This window comes from Perca fluviatilis, chromosome 13 (genome assembly GCF_010015445.1).
Source record: "Perca fluviatilis chromosome 13, GENO_Pfluv_1.0, whole genome shotgun sequence".
NCBI classification, from domain to species: Eukaryota; Metazoa; Chordata; class Actinopteri; order Perciformes; family Percidae; genus Perca; species Perca fluviatilis.
Window position 1 is genome coordinate 30,588,675 of NC_053124.1, and position 15,295 is coordinate 30,603,969.

The 15,295-nt window shown below is 41.5% G+C and overlaps 1 protein-coding gene across 1 annotated transcript in view; it reads left to right on the forward strand.

Annotated features, from left to right (window-relative positions):
* Positions 1 to 2,798: 2,798 nt before the first annotated feature.
* tmem65 (transmembrane protein 65) overlaps positions 2,799 to 15,295 on the forward strand; it is a 44,501-nt gene continuing 32,004 nt past the window's right edge. The window contains exon 1 of the mRNA XM_039820007.1: positions 2,799 to 3,447. Within this exon, the coding sequence (XP_039675941.1) occupies positions 3,192 to 3,447 (256 nt within the window). The 5' untranslated portion in view covers positions 2,799 to 3,191. The remainder of the gene's footprint in view (positions 3,448 to 15,295) is intronic.

The window sequence follows — 15,295 nt, forward strand, 5'->3', positions numbered from 1 at the left end:
AAGGTGACTTGCTACTGTAATCACTGATATACCTCTATCATTACTTACTACTGGTCTCTTGTGTGACCTCACTTACAATTGTGTACGTTATTGTACATATAATAAAACAAACCTGTGCACACGTTCTCCCTTAGGACGAGAGAAGTTTGTTTTCGGTTTCTTTTTGTTTTTTCAATTATGCAAATTTCAGATTTTCTCTCGCATAAATCAGTATTTAGTTTGCTTAAATTCTTGTTTCAAAACCCAGAAATTGTTGCTTATAATGGTATTGGCTGGTATTCAACAACAAAAATAGCATGTTTTGGGTGAAAAGATTATTCCTCGATGCTCCTCAGTAAAAGTCACAAAGGTACAGCATGAAAAGGTTCCACTTATTTAGTCAACTATGGACTTTAAGTACTTGCATTTCTTTCAAAAAAAAAAAAAAGTACCATATTTGCTTTCACGTTTTGGTTATTGGTCATGTTTTAAGAGCAGATGTCATTTTTGTTCCCATAACAGACCTTTTTTTGGTTTCTAGTCACTGGTACAGACGGAAACGTTCTCGTTCTGTTCGACTTTTGGCAACAAACTAAAACGACCGCAACCTTTTCTCAAGTCTCAAACTGTGTTTTTGGAATTGATGAGATGAATACATTTCATAATTAAAAAAAAAAATAAAAAATCTTACGGAGCTGCAGAAAAGTCTTGAATTTTACAGATATGTTTTGTTGCGGTAAACTCCGACTTGAACTGTTCCTGAAGTGGCCAAGACCCTGTCGTGGCGTGACAATTCTGTGATTATTTATCGTCCTGTTGAGCTCCCCGACTGAACACTGATCCAAAAATCTTTTAACCACTCGGAACGAAAAGAAAGACCCTGAAAAATATCCAGAAGCCACGTTTTCACATTTTTTAAATTTTTTTTTTTATTAAGACCGTATATAGCTCGGCCAATACAGATCCCTCCGGTTTTTCATCGCGAGTAAAAAAAAAAGTGAATTTAAAAACGCTTTTCGAGCACAACTCCTCTTTTGAGTATTACATTGTTTAGACTTCCACAGCCTGAACGTCCTTAAAGGGTTTGACTGCAAACTCAAATGTTCATTACTGTTGTAATTAATGGTCGCAGAAAATAAGCTGCAAGGAATCCATGAAGTTCTTGTTGATGATGAGAAAGCTGGGGGGGTGAGGGATTTTTTGACATGTTTCAGCTATGAAGGAATTTGATAATTAGCTTGATTGTTCTGAAAGCTTTTTTTTAAAAAAAGGTAAAAGCTGTTTTATTTTGCCTTTTGTTTTAAAAGGAGATTTATGTAAATAAAATCATCTTTGATATTGCATTTTGAACTGTGTCTCAAATATCTTGAACATCCCTTTTTATTTTTATTTTTAAAGGACTTGTTGGCAGGCACACATTTGGCACACGTGGCAATCCAATGAAGCTGCCGAATTGCAATAAAACGCACACTACAACTTTCATTATGTGAAAATGCAGTTAAGTCATTGGACCAGTAGATGGGACTATTTCACCATTTTGAGTTGGGTAGGATTTCTCAGCTGATACATTTTTAGTTACAGTTTGGCTTGAAGCTTTCAAACTCTTAAGAAAGCAGCAAAGAGAGAGAAGTTTTGCTTAATTTTGGGCCATTTAGGTCACAGCAACACAGTTTAAAAATGTGATGCTATGCAGTAGTTACCTTCATTACTTTGTTAATATGGTAACCAAGGTGTGTGTTAAAGTGCTCATATTATGCTCATTTTCAGGTTCATAATTGCATTTAGAGGTTATATCAGAATAGGTTAATTAAAACCCTGTGTGTTGAGCTCTCTGTTTTAGCTACTGTTTTAGTGAGGCATCGCACTTCTGTCCCATGTTTGTTGGGAGTCGCACATGCTCAGTAGCTAGGTAAGGACTGCTAGCCAGTCAGAAGCAGAGTATGAGGGCGTGCCCTGACAGTACCTAGGTAAGAACTACTAGCCAGTCAGAAGCAGAGCATGAGGGCGTGCCCTGACAGTACCTAGGTAAGGACTACTAGCCAGTCAGAAGCAGAGTATGAGGGCGTGCCCTGACAGCTTTGTAACGTGTGTTACAAAGTGACCCACGTTTGTCTCTGAAGTAAAGGCTGGACTACAATAGAGCTGTTTGGAGCAGTTGGTGAACAGTGTTTTCTGTTGGAGATGGTAAGTCCCTTTGGGGTGGACTTTGGGCTTTTTCACTTTGGAAGCCTATTACATGCACAAAAAAGATAAATAACACAATAAAGGAAAGGGACTCTGTTTCATGGTTAAAGTTATTTATTGTCATATGCACAGAAATTAAAGAGGTGAAAAAGCAGGTGTCGGCAATGAAAATATTAGATATCAGGCTCCCTCCAACAATGCTCATTAAATATGTAGGTGTGTAAAAAGAAAATCATGCAAGTACAAAAATGAGAATCTAGGGATAACATATAAATATGAAATAAAATGATTGTATAATATTTGTCGGAGACAGTAATTGAAAAAGCATTTTTAACTGGGATGTAATACTATATGTATTTGCATAATGAGATGTAATAAACATATACTATACAGCAGGGATTTAAACAGGTAGTAAAACAGTAATTAAGGTAAATTGGCTGGTAGGGTTAGTAGCATGGACTGGTTATTAGTCATTCTCCTGAATGTCAAGGAAAGATAAATGAAAGCATTTTCAGATTGCTAATTTTTTTTGTCCCCTGAACTCACGTTGCAACATTTCTTTTTACAAGTAGGTTTTAATATGAAAGGTATTACCGGAAGCAACACGTTTTATTTTGAAAAGCTGCCGCCGGAAATTAGCTTCTCCGCCCGACTTGACAGTAGTTCTTGTTCGGCTTTAGCTGAAACTTCATGTGCCATGCCCATGACCGCACTTAAGGGATCATGAGACGTTTTGGTCGGCGGACGACACGAAAAGAAGATATGTGCGCCTGCTTGAAAGTTAACTCGAGTTTAAGAGAAACGGTAATCAAAAGTCGTCGGTTTCTTTCCCATTGAGGGTCGAACCTAGCTAGCGTTACTAGGACCGAAACGAGAAACAACTTCTGCCCGAGTGGCCGCTGCTGGAGCGGGGGAGACAACGACCGCTATCTGCGCTCTCAAATAAGCGTTAAAAAAACAAAAAAACAGCAGTTTATTACATTGTAAAGACTTTAGAGTAACGTTAGTAGTTATTTATTTTCGCCACGATGCTCAGGCTTTGCCTACAGGGAGCTTTCCGACCGGTTGTACAGAAGTTACCGGCGGCGGGGATAGTGCCGAGGCTGCCGGGGATAGGGCGTCACACACCGAGCTGCTGGATGGGAACACACGGGAGGAACGAGCCGAGGGAGACGCTCAACTCACCCAAGAGAGCCAAAGACTTTATTTACCGCCTCCAGCCGACGGAGAGGACTTGTTTACTGAAGGAGCTGCAGAGTTTCGAGTCCGTAGCCGTCGCTCAAGGTAAGAAATAAACAGCGCAGGCCAAAGGTGACAGCTTCCATAGGAAGCTCTGAGAGAGATTGAATGAGAAGTCACAGGTACGAGACCCCATGTACGAGACGGGCACCGATATTTTCCCGCCCTCATATTTACCGATACTGATATGCAAGTGGAAATTGCAAACTGCTGTCTAAAGGGCTTTAACTTGGGGGCGGCCAGCATTAGGGATGGGCAATATATCGATATTATATCGATATCGTGATATGAGACTAGATGATATCTTAGATTTTGGATATCGTAATATCGACATAAGTGTTGTCTTTCACTGGTTTTAAAGGCTGCATTATAGTAAAGTGATGTACTTTACTGAACTTACCAGACTGTTGATAATGATTAGCTTTTTTTCCCCCACTTTGACACATTCTATCCACATTACTGATGATTATTTATCTAAAATGTAAGTGTGAAGATATTTTGTTAAAGCCCCAATTGTCAACCCTACAATACATTACATGTCATTTAGCTGACGCTTTTATCCAAAGCGACTTACATTTGCTATATATGTCAGAGGTCGCACGCCTCAGGGACACATTAGTTGATGTATCGCAGTGGGAATTGAACCCGGATCTCCCGCATCAAAGGCATGTGTCATATCCACTGCGCCATCACCACCACCACAATATTGCCGCAATATCGATATCAACGTATTTGATCAAGAATATTGTGATATCTGATTTTCTCCATATCGCCCAGCCCTAGCCAGCATCTGTCATCGTCAAGTGTTGCTCATCAATGGGGGGGGGGGGGAGTCTTTGAATTAAAACCTGCAGACAAATTATTAGCCACACCTGGATTAAGTAAAGGTGTATTATTGTGTAAAACATGTAACATCATGTGGCAGCTGCATAAACTAAACAACATTGGAATAGTGTTGTCGCCTTGATACGCTATGTAAGCGATATATAACCATAGTTAGTTAACCTCATACAGTTGAGTCTGAAAATGACCAAGCTTGGTTGTTTGATTGTGGTTCTCTAAGCCTGTCCATTTCAATTCTGCAAATGCAGCAAGTAAACACAATACCACATATACCTACAACATAGTAATAATACAATAAATAATAATGTTATATTATGTTTCAAATGGAAGATTTTGTCTGCTGTGACATTTGCATACGTTGCATTCAGACCACAGTTTAACATGTTAATAATTTGCCCTTTTTCTATTTATTTTTGTGAATAAATAACTGCTGATGGAAATTATAGTCATTATGGGAACTCCCAATGTAATGTGTGGATGCCGTAGTTTGTTTTACCCGGCCAACAAATAGAATGACAGCTCCACATCAGAATATGTTTTAACACAATGTAAAGCTGCCTCCGGCTTTGATATGCAGCACCAATGGTCTGGAAATCTTAAAAACATCATTTAATAGCAGAGTGAGGGACATGTTCAGCACTTAGAAACCCCAGCTGAAATATGAGGGTTATTTTGTGCCAGTGAAGTTCTACTAATTCCACCTTTTAATTACAAATAATTAACCTTGGTGTGTGTGTGTGTGTGTGTGTGTGTGTGTGTGTGTGTGTGTGTGTGTGTGTACAGTCAGTGGGTATAAACAGGCAGGCGAGTGTGTGTGTGCATGTGTGTACATATACTTCCTCTTTTGAGTCACCAGAGGGTATTGCCTGTTTGGTTTTGATCTGTGTTTAGGCATTTTTTTTTCCACTTTCTAGCAGAGTGACTCATCTTAGGACTAAAATAGTAAAATCAGCTGCCTGGTCAGAAGGAGTACAGAGATCTGAGTAATGGCTTCACTCCGAGCGTCTTGCGGAATCTCCCAATTCCTGCGTAGCGAGGGCCAGGAAATTGGGGGAAACCTTTCACAATAAATAAATAGTTTTCAGCTCGGATTTAAAATAAGTGTTGCAGGAAGACCACTTCCCCCCACAAATCCCGTTTACATTCGGCACCTGGAGGCAGCTCACCAGGTGCTGTGCTTCCTCGGTGTCTCACGGTGCGTTCATTGTCCTTCTCGTCTCCGCGGTATCACGCCGTTTTCCCCTCTGCTTGTCGCTCACTGTGCACCCAAACTGCTTTTTCAGGATATTATGTAAGATGATATGTAAGCTGGTTTTAAGGGGCATTTTTACCCCTTTTCTGCCGGCTAATCTATCTGCCTACCATGTTACAGCATTTTTTTTCAGCTTTTAAATTACTCAAATGGATTTAGAAATGTATTTTGCAGCATTGCATAGCCTGTAGTTTAACGCAAAATGAAGAAAAAAACCCTACCTGAGACCCAGCTTAGAGTCTACACCCAGTCGTTAGAAAACATTTCTTTAGAGAGAGAGACATTGGGTAAGAGGTTTTTATTTTTATTACATTTTTTTATTTATTGAAGGAATTGCACAATACAGGTTACATCAAACGGTACATTTTCCTCCAGTTTTTCTTTTTTTTTTTGTAAACAGGAACAAGATTACCCTCACCCACCCTCCCCATACACCTCTTGGCAGCTAGTTGGGTAAAGGCTCTGACACACCAACCCGATAATCAGCCGTTGGACAGTCTGGCGAGGTCGGTGACTCGAGTCTGTTCGGTGTGTCCCGTGCCGTCATCCGTCCGAGGGGCCGTCGGCGTTCATTTTGGCCGACCTGACGTGTTCAGTCGGCGGCAGGGCAGTCGGGACTCACCCGGAAATGGCGAGCGGAGTGAGCGTGACTAGAGTCTCTAAAAATCTGACGAAAATCTTTTAAACTGACCTTTGTTGAGCTGAAATGAAGACAGATTCAGCAACTGCATGGCCTATTTCTCGCTTAAAATGTTTTCAGAAACACGTTTCAGTGAACTATTTTAGTCCAATATGAGATTGTATTCTGAACGAGCCGCCATGACAGCTTGGCTTTGAATTTCCGGAGAAAACAAACCCACGTGACTCGTTCGTCCAATCAGCTGCCGGTTTTTATTTTTTGGGCAACAATACAGATTAGCGCCGCCTGCTGTTATAGAGACGTATCAAGTCTCGTCGCTTCGGTGTGTTCCTTTTTGGACCAACTCGGGGAGACTGATCAGCCCGACTGGCTTTTCTGCCGATGGTCGGCCGTCTGGTCGGTGTGTCTGGGCCTTAAGATGTTTTATGTAGGAATGTGTCTTCCATGGGCTCTACACAACTGCAGTATAGGGCTGGGTTAAAGTACTCAATTCTCCAAATTAAAATCTTTGAGTGATCTGATAATAAAATCCAGAAATTGATTTTTTTTTTTCTCAGAGTGATCTATTTAATAATTTATTCGCAGGCATTTTTATTAAGATTTACAGAGCTTCATTTACCCATTTTTTATATATGCCTTTTAACAATGGATGTATTAGTAAAGTACTAGTAAGTAAAACATACTTTAAACAAACTTTTTGGGGCTCAATTCCTAATGTAAACATTGCAACAGTGCATTATATAAAAACAAATATTGGAGGGTTGCTTCTTGCTTGTACAATTTACAGCATACGTCCTCTGAGAATCTCTTTTATATCCAAGCTAAATTGGTATTGGAATTGAAATTTTGGAATCGTATTGCCGATAAGCCAGCCTTAAAAAAAAGATTTTGAAGAGTATGGAAACCTGATTGATTCATTGAACATCTTTATTAATAAATAACTAGTATCCCCTCAAACCAGAAACTTTCCACAGAAAAGACAACACAAGTTTTGGCTTATTTTTTGGCCTTTAGTTGTGAGGACTGTTGAGCTGCTGTGGGAAACGACGGGTAATAATCTGGTGAGTGTGAGAGTTCAGATTCTTTGAGCCCCCAGAAAGTTAAAGCTCACAAAAATGCGTTTAAAAAAAAAATCTTTTAAATCCCGTAAAACAGATAATATCAGCATGGCGGCAGAGAGCTTTGAGCCAAATAACTACTATATATTTCCCAATTTTCACTATATTCCAGGTATGCATCACAGTTGAATTGTATTATTAGGGATCAACCTATTATTGGCCAGGCTGATTATTGGGTAGAGCTGGGCGATTTTTTTTTTAATAAAAAACTCGATTTACGATTCGATTTTCCCGGCCCCTTCCATTTAAAACAAAATAACTGCGAACTGTAAATATATTTTAAAAATATATATTTATTGTATTTAATTAAAGTGCTTCAACATAAACAAAATTGCAAAGGCAAACCCTTTCTCTAACTGAAAAGTCACTGTGCAGTGTGCAACAAAGATTGTTAAACATCCAAATTATTTATACTGTATTTGGATTGAGCTAATAAAACAAGGGAGCAGGGAGCGTGCTACGGAAACCCTGAAGGAAGATTTGGCAAATGCAAAATGTATGTACGCTATACTGAAGAGGGGGAGACAAAAAATCGATTTTTTGAAAATATGAATCGATTTGACCCACCAGCCCTATTATTGGGGCCAATATTTGGCAATTTGCAGATTATCTGCATCATTTTTTTATTTTACTGGTAACCGATAAAGTTAATTATTTAAAAAAGTGCGCTACTTTGTCTCCGCTACGGCTCTGTTAGCAGTCTGCAAACAAACTGTTAGCACGTCAAAAACTTCAGGAAGCTATTTTTGTTTTTATTTCTTGATTTTCTTACTGTGTATTACTTTCTAAATTCCAGTTGTATTACATAATTGCTCAAAGCATTTCATCAAACTGTTGTGTTGGAGTTTGTACCATTTAAAAATGTTAATTTAGACTAAAAGATGTATCATTTTTACTGTAAATGCATATTGGATCCAATATCTGTTATCAGTTTCATTAACTAACTAATAATTCGTATCGATATCAGCCCTTGAAAACCAGTGTCGGTCGACCCCCTTTTCATTATCCTTTATTATTTTCATAGACGTTCAAGATCCCTGCATTAGCTGTGATAGAAAGCTTTTACTTGGTAAACTAATGCAAGTATGTTGTGTATTTTTGAAGTGGTACAGTGCAGAGTCAGTCACCAAAGCACCATCTCTCTTCCTGTAGCATTTGTCCAGCATTTATATATATTAGGCCATCCAGTGTAGGAATGAGTTTTGGCTGTGAAAGTCCTCACTAATAAGCAACTGTCTTACATATCTGAACCCCTACGCCCTTTACTTTTAACTACTAATGAGCTAAATACCAAATAGGAACGGTGAGAGAATCGGAAGCGTTTACTCTTGAGCTGTGAAACATTTTCTGCCCCGGGCATTAGTCTGACACCGAGCTGAGCTGCAGGCTCATTAAAAACATTTCCAGCAGACGCTCTCAACTCCAGAAGCTAATGGTGACGGTAAAAGTAGAGAACGCTTGGTGACATTTAGCTGAGATTGTATGACATGTTGTAAAGGACTTTGTCACAGCGGACATCTTGACGGACGGGTGGAACTTAACATTCAAAATAGAGCTGGGCAATATATTGATATCATATCGATATCGTGATATGAGACTAGATATCGTCTTAGATTTTGGATATCGTAATATGGCATAAGTGTTGTCTTTTCCTGGTATTAAAGGCTGCATTACAGTAAAGTGTAGACTGTTCTAGCTGTTCTATTATTTGCTTTTACCCACTTAGTCATTATATCCACATTACTGATGATTATTCATCAAAAATCTCGTTGTGTAAATATTTTGTGAAAGCACCAGTACTACAACATCGTTGCAGTATCGATATCGAGGTATGTGGTCAAAAATATCGTGATATTTGATTTTCTCTGTATCACCCAGCCCTAGTTCAAAATGACAGTGTTTCATTTAGACGTGTCTGTCCCAGGACTGACTCGCATGGCAACATTCCTAAATAGTATGGAGTCACCGTGATTGTAGTCTCGCCTCGCCAGACCTTCCTTCCCAGCGCTGCGGAGGAGGGTCTGGCTCGTCCACACAGCATTCCCGGGATGGGAGAAAAACGTGCTCTGGTTTATTGGCACTTCTTTAAACCAATCACAAATCGTCTTGGGCGGCGCTAAGCGCCGAGCGGAGCCCCGGTGCCTCTGCAAAGTAGCCTCGCTGGATGAGCCATCTAGCGGTAGGGGGTTTAAACACAACATTAACATGAACCATTGTCTTACATGAATATTTTTGAACGTAAACTTAAAAAAAAAAAAAAAAGATATTGCGTTTTTGAAAATCGATATAGAATATCGATATAAAAATATCGAAATAAAATATCGTGATACTCAAGTGTATCGATTTCTTTCTTACACCACTACAAGTCATGGTGTGATACACCAGGACATATCTTTTCATAGTTGTTTAAAATGTTGATGTTTTCGAAATGTGTTCATTGAGTTGGGTGCATTTAATCCTCAGAACCTGTATCATTACCATCCCACTGTCTACACTCTACGCTCTCAGGCCAGTATTAAGTGGTAGCAGTTTTTCTTTTTTTTTCTTACTCTCCGCAGTAATTTGTCTGAAATGTCTCCCTGCTTTATACATTGTTATCGCTAATGAGGCTCTAGAGATCGGCTCTATTATCATACAATTGAATTGGTTATTGATGTTGTCATCATGTGCTGACAAGTGAACAGAAGGGTAGACATAGAGCTCCAGGAAGAAGACCCACCAGGGGAAATGTATTTCTGAATAGCATTCTTTCTTCCTCTCTTCCCTCGGAAAGACTATTTGTATCTGCCAGGAGAAGTGCATGTAAAGTGACGCAATATCTACAATAGAAGTGCAACGATGAATCCATTTAGCGATTAGTTGTCAACTATTAAATTTATCGCCAACTATTTTCATAATTGGTTTAAAAAAAAAAAAAGGATTTCTTAAATTGCTTCTTAAATGTGACTATTTTCTAGTTTCTTCTCTCCTCTGTGAAAGTAAACTGAATATCTTTGAGTTTTGGACAAAACGAGACATTTGACGACGTCACCTTAGGCTTTAGGAAACACTGATCCACATTTTTCACCATGTTTTGACATTTTTATATTAATCGAGAAAATAATCCACAGATTAATCGACTGAAACTAATCGTTAGTTGCAGTTACATTTTAGGGTCGCCTCTTGGTTCTTTTAGAAGGTATTTACCTCCCAAAAAACATTTGAGAAAGACAACATTCAGTCGTGAGTATATTATTCACTTTTATTTGCGGACTAATAAGCTCAGAACGTTTTGTCACTTGGCTGTGATGTGGCTTTTAAAGGTCCCATGGCATGAAAATTTCACTTTATGAGGTTTTTTACATTACATTAATATGCGTTTCCCCAGCCTGCCTATGGTCCCCGAGTGGCTAGAAATGGTGATAGGTGTAAACTGAGCCCTGGGTATCGTACTCTGCCTTTGAGAAAATGAAAGCTCAGATGGGCCGATCTGGAATCTTCTCCTTATGAGGTCATAAGGAGCAATGTTACCTCCCCTTTTTCTGCTTTGCCCGGCCAGAGAATTTGGCCCATCCATGAAAGAGAGAGAGACATCATGGCTTTCAAACGAGCAAAGTGGCAGTTGGTCAAGACCACACCCCCACCCTCCACCTTGCCCCCCCCTCTCTCTCCTCCTCAATAGCTACAGACACAGAAATGGCACATCCTAAGGAAAGCTCATTGTGGGACTGGCTCTAGTGGCTGTAATTCTGCACCAAGGCTGAATTTTGGAAAAAAACTTCAAATAAAATATTAGGGCACCCCCCCCCCCCCAAAAAAAAAAAGCCCAAAAAATATTATAGAAACACCACAAACCCAAAAAAAAAAAAAGCTCCATAAATATTTTAGGGGGGGATCACTAAGGTCTATATAAAAGAGACTTCAGATACAGTATTAGGGGACCACTAAGGCCTATATAAAAGAGACTTCAGATACAGTATTAGGGGACCACTAAGGCCTATATAAAAGAGACTTCAGATACAGTATTAGGGTATCACTAAGGTCTATATAAAATAGACTTCAGATACAGTATTAGGGGACCACTAAGGCCTATATAAAAGAGACTTCAGATACAGTATTAGGGGACCACTAAGGCCTATATAAAAGAGACTTCAGATACAGTATTAGGGGACCACTAAGGCCTATATAAAATAGACTTCAGATACAGTATTAGGGGACCACTAAGGTCTATATAAAAGAGACTTCAGATACAGTATTAGGGGACCACTAAGGTCTATATAAAAGAGACTTCAGATACAGTATTAGGGGACCACTAAGGTCTATATAAAAGCATCCAAAAAGCAGCATGTCATGGGACTTTTAAGAAGAGGAAAACAGTAATGCACAGTGTTGAGAAACTCTTGGCTGGAACTCCCAAGGTCTTTGAAGCATGGAAACAAAGGGATTTTAAACGAGTTTCATGACGCCACTTGGCAATGCAAACCTCTCTGTGCATGAAAGACCCCATATGCTTTCCCTTTTAATCAGTTGCACCGCACCGCTAATTTAGCAGGCCTGCACCTTGAGACTGATTCCTGAGTCCTAAAACGAGGACTGTCTATAAACAGTGTCGCGCTGTATTTACCACCACACCCGTTTCCTCGGGCTCTACCTTCATTTTATCCATACCAAGTTATTTCTGTGATATTCATCATGTGAAATAGTTTTTCACACTTCTCCCATTGGAGCGAGACGGTGTGAATCTGCCCGTTCTCATTTGTCAGTTTGACAGAAAAGCAAATGGCTGTAATTTAGATAATAGCAGTGCTGTCTAAAAAGGTTTTGTTGGTATCCATTTAGCTGTTAAGATTAAATTGGTTCCCTTAAAATAGTGGTAGCTAAACTTTTGAAAGTGGTTGCCAGGCTTGGCAACCAGTCATCAGCTTTTGGTTGCCGAAATTGACAATACGGTTGCAATGTTTTAAACTGCCTATATTTGGAGCAATGCATTTCTTATGTAACTATCTACACATTTTAATAATGAAACATTGAGATGATGGCTTGCAATATAATGTCCTATCTCTCTCAAATAGGGGTGCCACGGATCATAAAATTCATGGTGCGGATATATTTTTGGATCAGCACAAAAAAAGGGGGAAATTTAAATTAATAAAAATGTAATAACAATATCTTTTAACAATAATTACTTCTTTCACCAGTAAATTGCTGTTAAAGCGCCCATATTATGCAAATTTTCAGGTTCATAATTGTAATGAGATTATACCAGAATAGGTTGCATGATTAAATTTTCAAAAAACACCATTTTTTTGTTGTACTGTCCATTGCTGCAGCTCCTCTTTTCACCCTGTGTCAGGTCTCTGTTTCAGCTACAGAGTGAGACCTCACAACTTCTGTAACATCTTCATATCATATATATTAATATCATACCGACGTGAGAGGACGCTGGCGCTGGTTATTCGCCGCTTCTCCGTCTGCTATTCGTCTGCTATTCGTCTGCTATTCTCTTGTGTTTGTGTTCGCTGTACCCCCTACCTCTGGACAGCCTCTGTACCTCTGGACAGTCTCTCTGCTGGTTCCCGGCCGCTTGGGCGCTCCTTGACCGGACTCTTGCCTCTGCCGGTTAGCCGCTAGCTAGCTGCCCCCGTTCACCAAACGCGTGGCGGCAAATCCTAGCTGCTTCGGCGGCTAACCCGTGCTGACCTCCTCCTCATAGGCAACCTCCACCAGATGCGAGCCGCGCACCAAGATTAGACATTCCTCTCCTTCCGGTCATGCTGTGGATCATTTTGGCAATCACCTCATTCATTCATCTCCACCTCCACCTCTGTGCTCCTAGCCCACGGCCAACCACTATCACGGAGCTCTCCGTCCCTCCGCTCGGCATCATGATCAACTAATACTTCAACGGTTCTACAATTGGTCCAACCATTACCTACTCCATTCCATCCTGCATCCCAGTCATCAAACAGCTCGGACTTCTACGCGACGCCGTTACATCCACAGAAGCTCTCGCCGCAAGTTTGTTTTCTTCCACCACGGACAATCCATTCCATCCATCTGGTCACCTGCACGCTCTGTTGCACCTGTCCCACGTCATCTGAATGCTTCACCCACTGGTTCACATAGGGCTGAACGCATCATCAGGCTACACAGAAAACCCGGACCGGACTACAGTACTTTCCCCACTTCACATACACTCAATCATACTCTCCAATCATTTGCTAATCGCCTCACTGTCCCCCTCAACTGCAATACCCCCACACCCCAACGACCACGCACTGCTAACCGGACAACCTCAGATCTCTCCAGCCTGCCCCCATCCCACCACCCTCTCACCATGCCAACTTTGCCCTCCTCAACACCCGATCGCTCAACAATAAAGCCCCTGCCCTCCATGAACTAATCCTCGACAACACTCTTGACTTCCTTCTGCTCACCGAAACCTGGCAACAACCAAACGACTTCTTCTCCCTCAACCAAGCATCCCCCTGGCTACAACTACATCTGCAAACCCCGCCCCTCCCACCGTGGAGGTGGCCTCGCGCATTTTCAATCAGAACTTCCGGATCACGAACTCACAACCTCCCCTCAGTATCATCGTTTGAATATCTCGCCTTGCCAAAACTCTTTCCTCCATGACAGTCATCCTCATTTACCGGCCACCTAAACCAAATCCCTCCTTCCTCTCTGATTTTACTGAACTCCTCACACTAGCCTCATCTCTCTCTACGTCTGCTGCTACTCGGTGACTTAAACATCCACATGGACTCCCCCACATGCAAGCTCTCATCAGAATTAAAAATTTTACTGGATAACTTCTCTCTCACCCAACATGTCACATTCCCCACCCATGAAAAGGTCACATCCTCGACCTGGTCTGCTCCACCAACCAACCAGTGCTCGACCTCCATCCATGCCTCTTTCCCCTCTCTGATCACAAACTGATACGGTTCACCATCCCTTCTCCAACCCGCCCCGCCTCCTCAGAGAAAACCTTCACCTTCCCGCAACCTCAAATCTATCAATCCCCACCATCTCTCTGACCTGCTCTCCACCACTCTCCACCTGGACTCAACCTCACCTCACCCGATGACCTCACAGACCACCTCAACTCCACCTTGTCTACCTCCCTCAACACCCTGGCCCCCTCAAAACAAAACTCGTCCCTTTTAACACCTCTTCACCCTGGTACACACCTGCACTCCGGAAAATGAAACAAACTGGCCGCCAACTTGAACGTCTGACAAAGAAATCATCCCTCACAGTCCATCATGAAGCCTATAAATCCCATCTCATCGCCTACAAAGATGCCCTCATTGCTGCCAAATCTGCCTACCTCTCCACCATCCTCACCGACCCCTGCCAAAACCCCAGAACCCTCTTCTCCACATTGAACAACCTCATCAAGCCTCGGACCAACAGCCTCCTTACCTCTACTCCGGATCTCTGCAACTCATTCCTCCACTTTTTCACTGACAAAATCAATCTCATTTACAAATCCCTATCCCCGGTATCTGACCTTCCAGGATCTACTCCAGCACCTACCTTGGACCCTCCTCTCTCCATCCCTCCAGACCTCCCCGACCCCTCCTCCACACTTCCTCCTTTCCCAGTTTAACCCAGTCACTCCTCCCGAAATCTCCAAACTCATCAGCTCTTCCAAACCCACTACCTGCTCCCTTGACCCCCTCCCTACCCACTTCTGAAGTCCTGCCTCCCGGTCCTATGCCCCTACCTCACTAACCTCTTCAACTCCTCACTGTCCCTTGGAACTGTCCCTCTGCTTTCAAAACTGCCGCTGTCACCCCAATCCTTAAAAAACCTGGTCTGGATCCCCTCCTCTCTCAACAACTACCGCCCAATATCCAACCTCCCTTTCTGTCTAAAACCCTGGAACGACAGTCGCCTCACAACTACAAACCCATCTTCTTGCCAATAACCTATTCGAACCTCTCCAATCTGGTTTTCCGCCCCCTACACAGCAACAGAAACCGCTCTCCTCAAAGTCCTCAACGACCTCCTCACCTTTGCTGACACCGGTTCCCTCAACATCCTCATCCT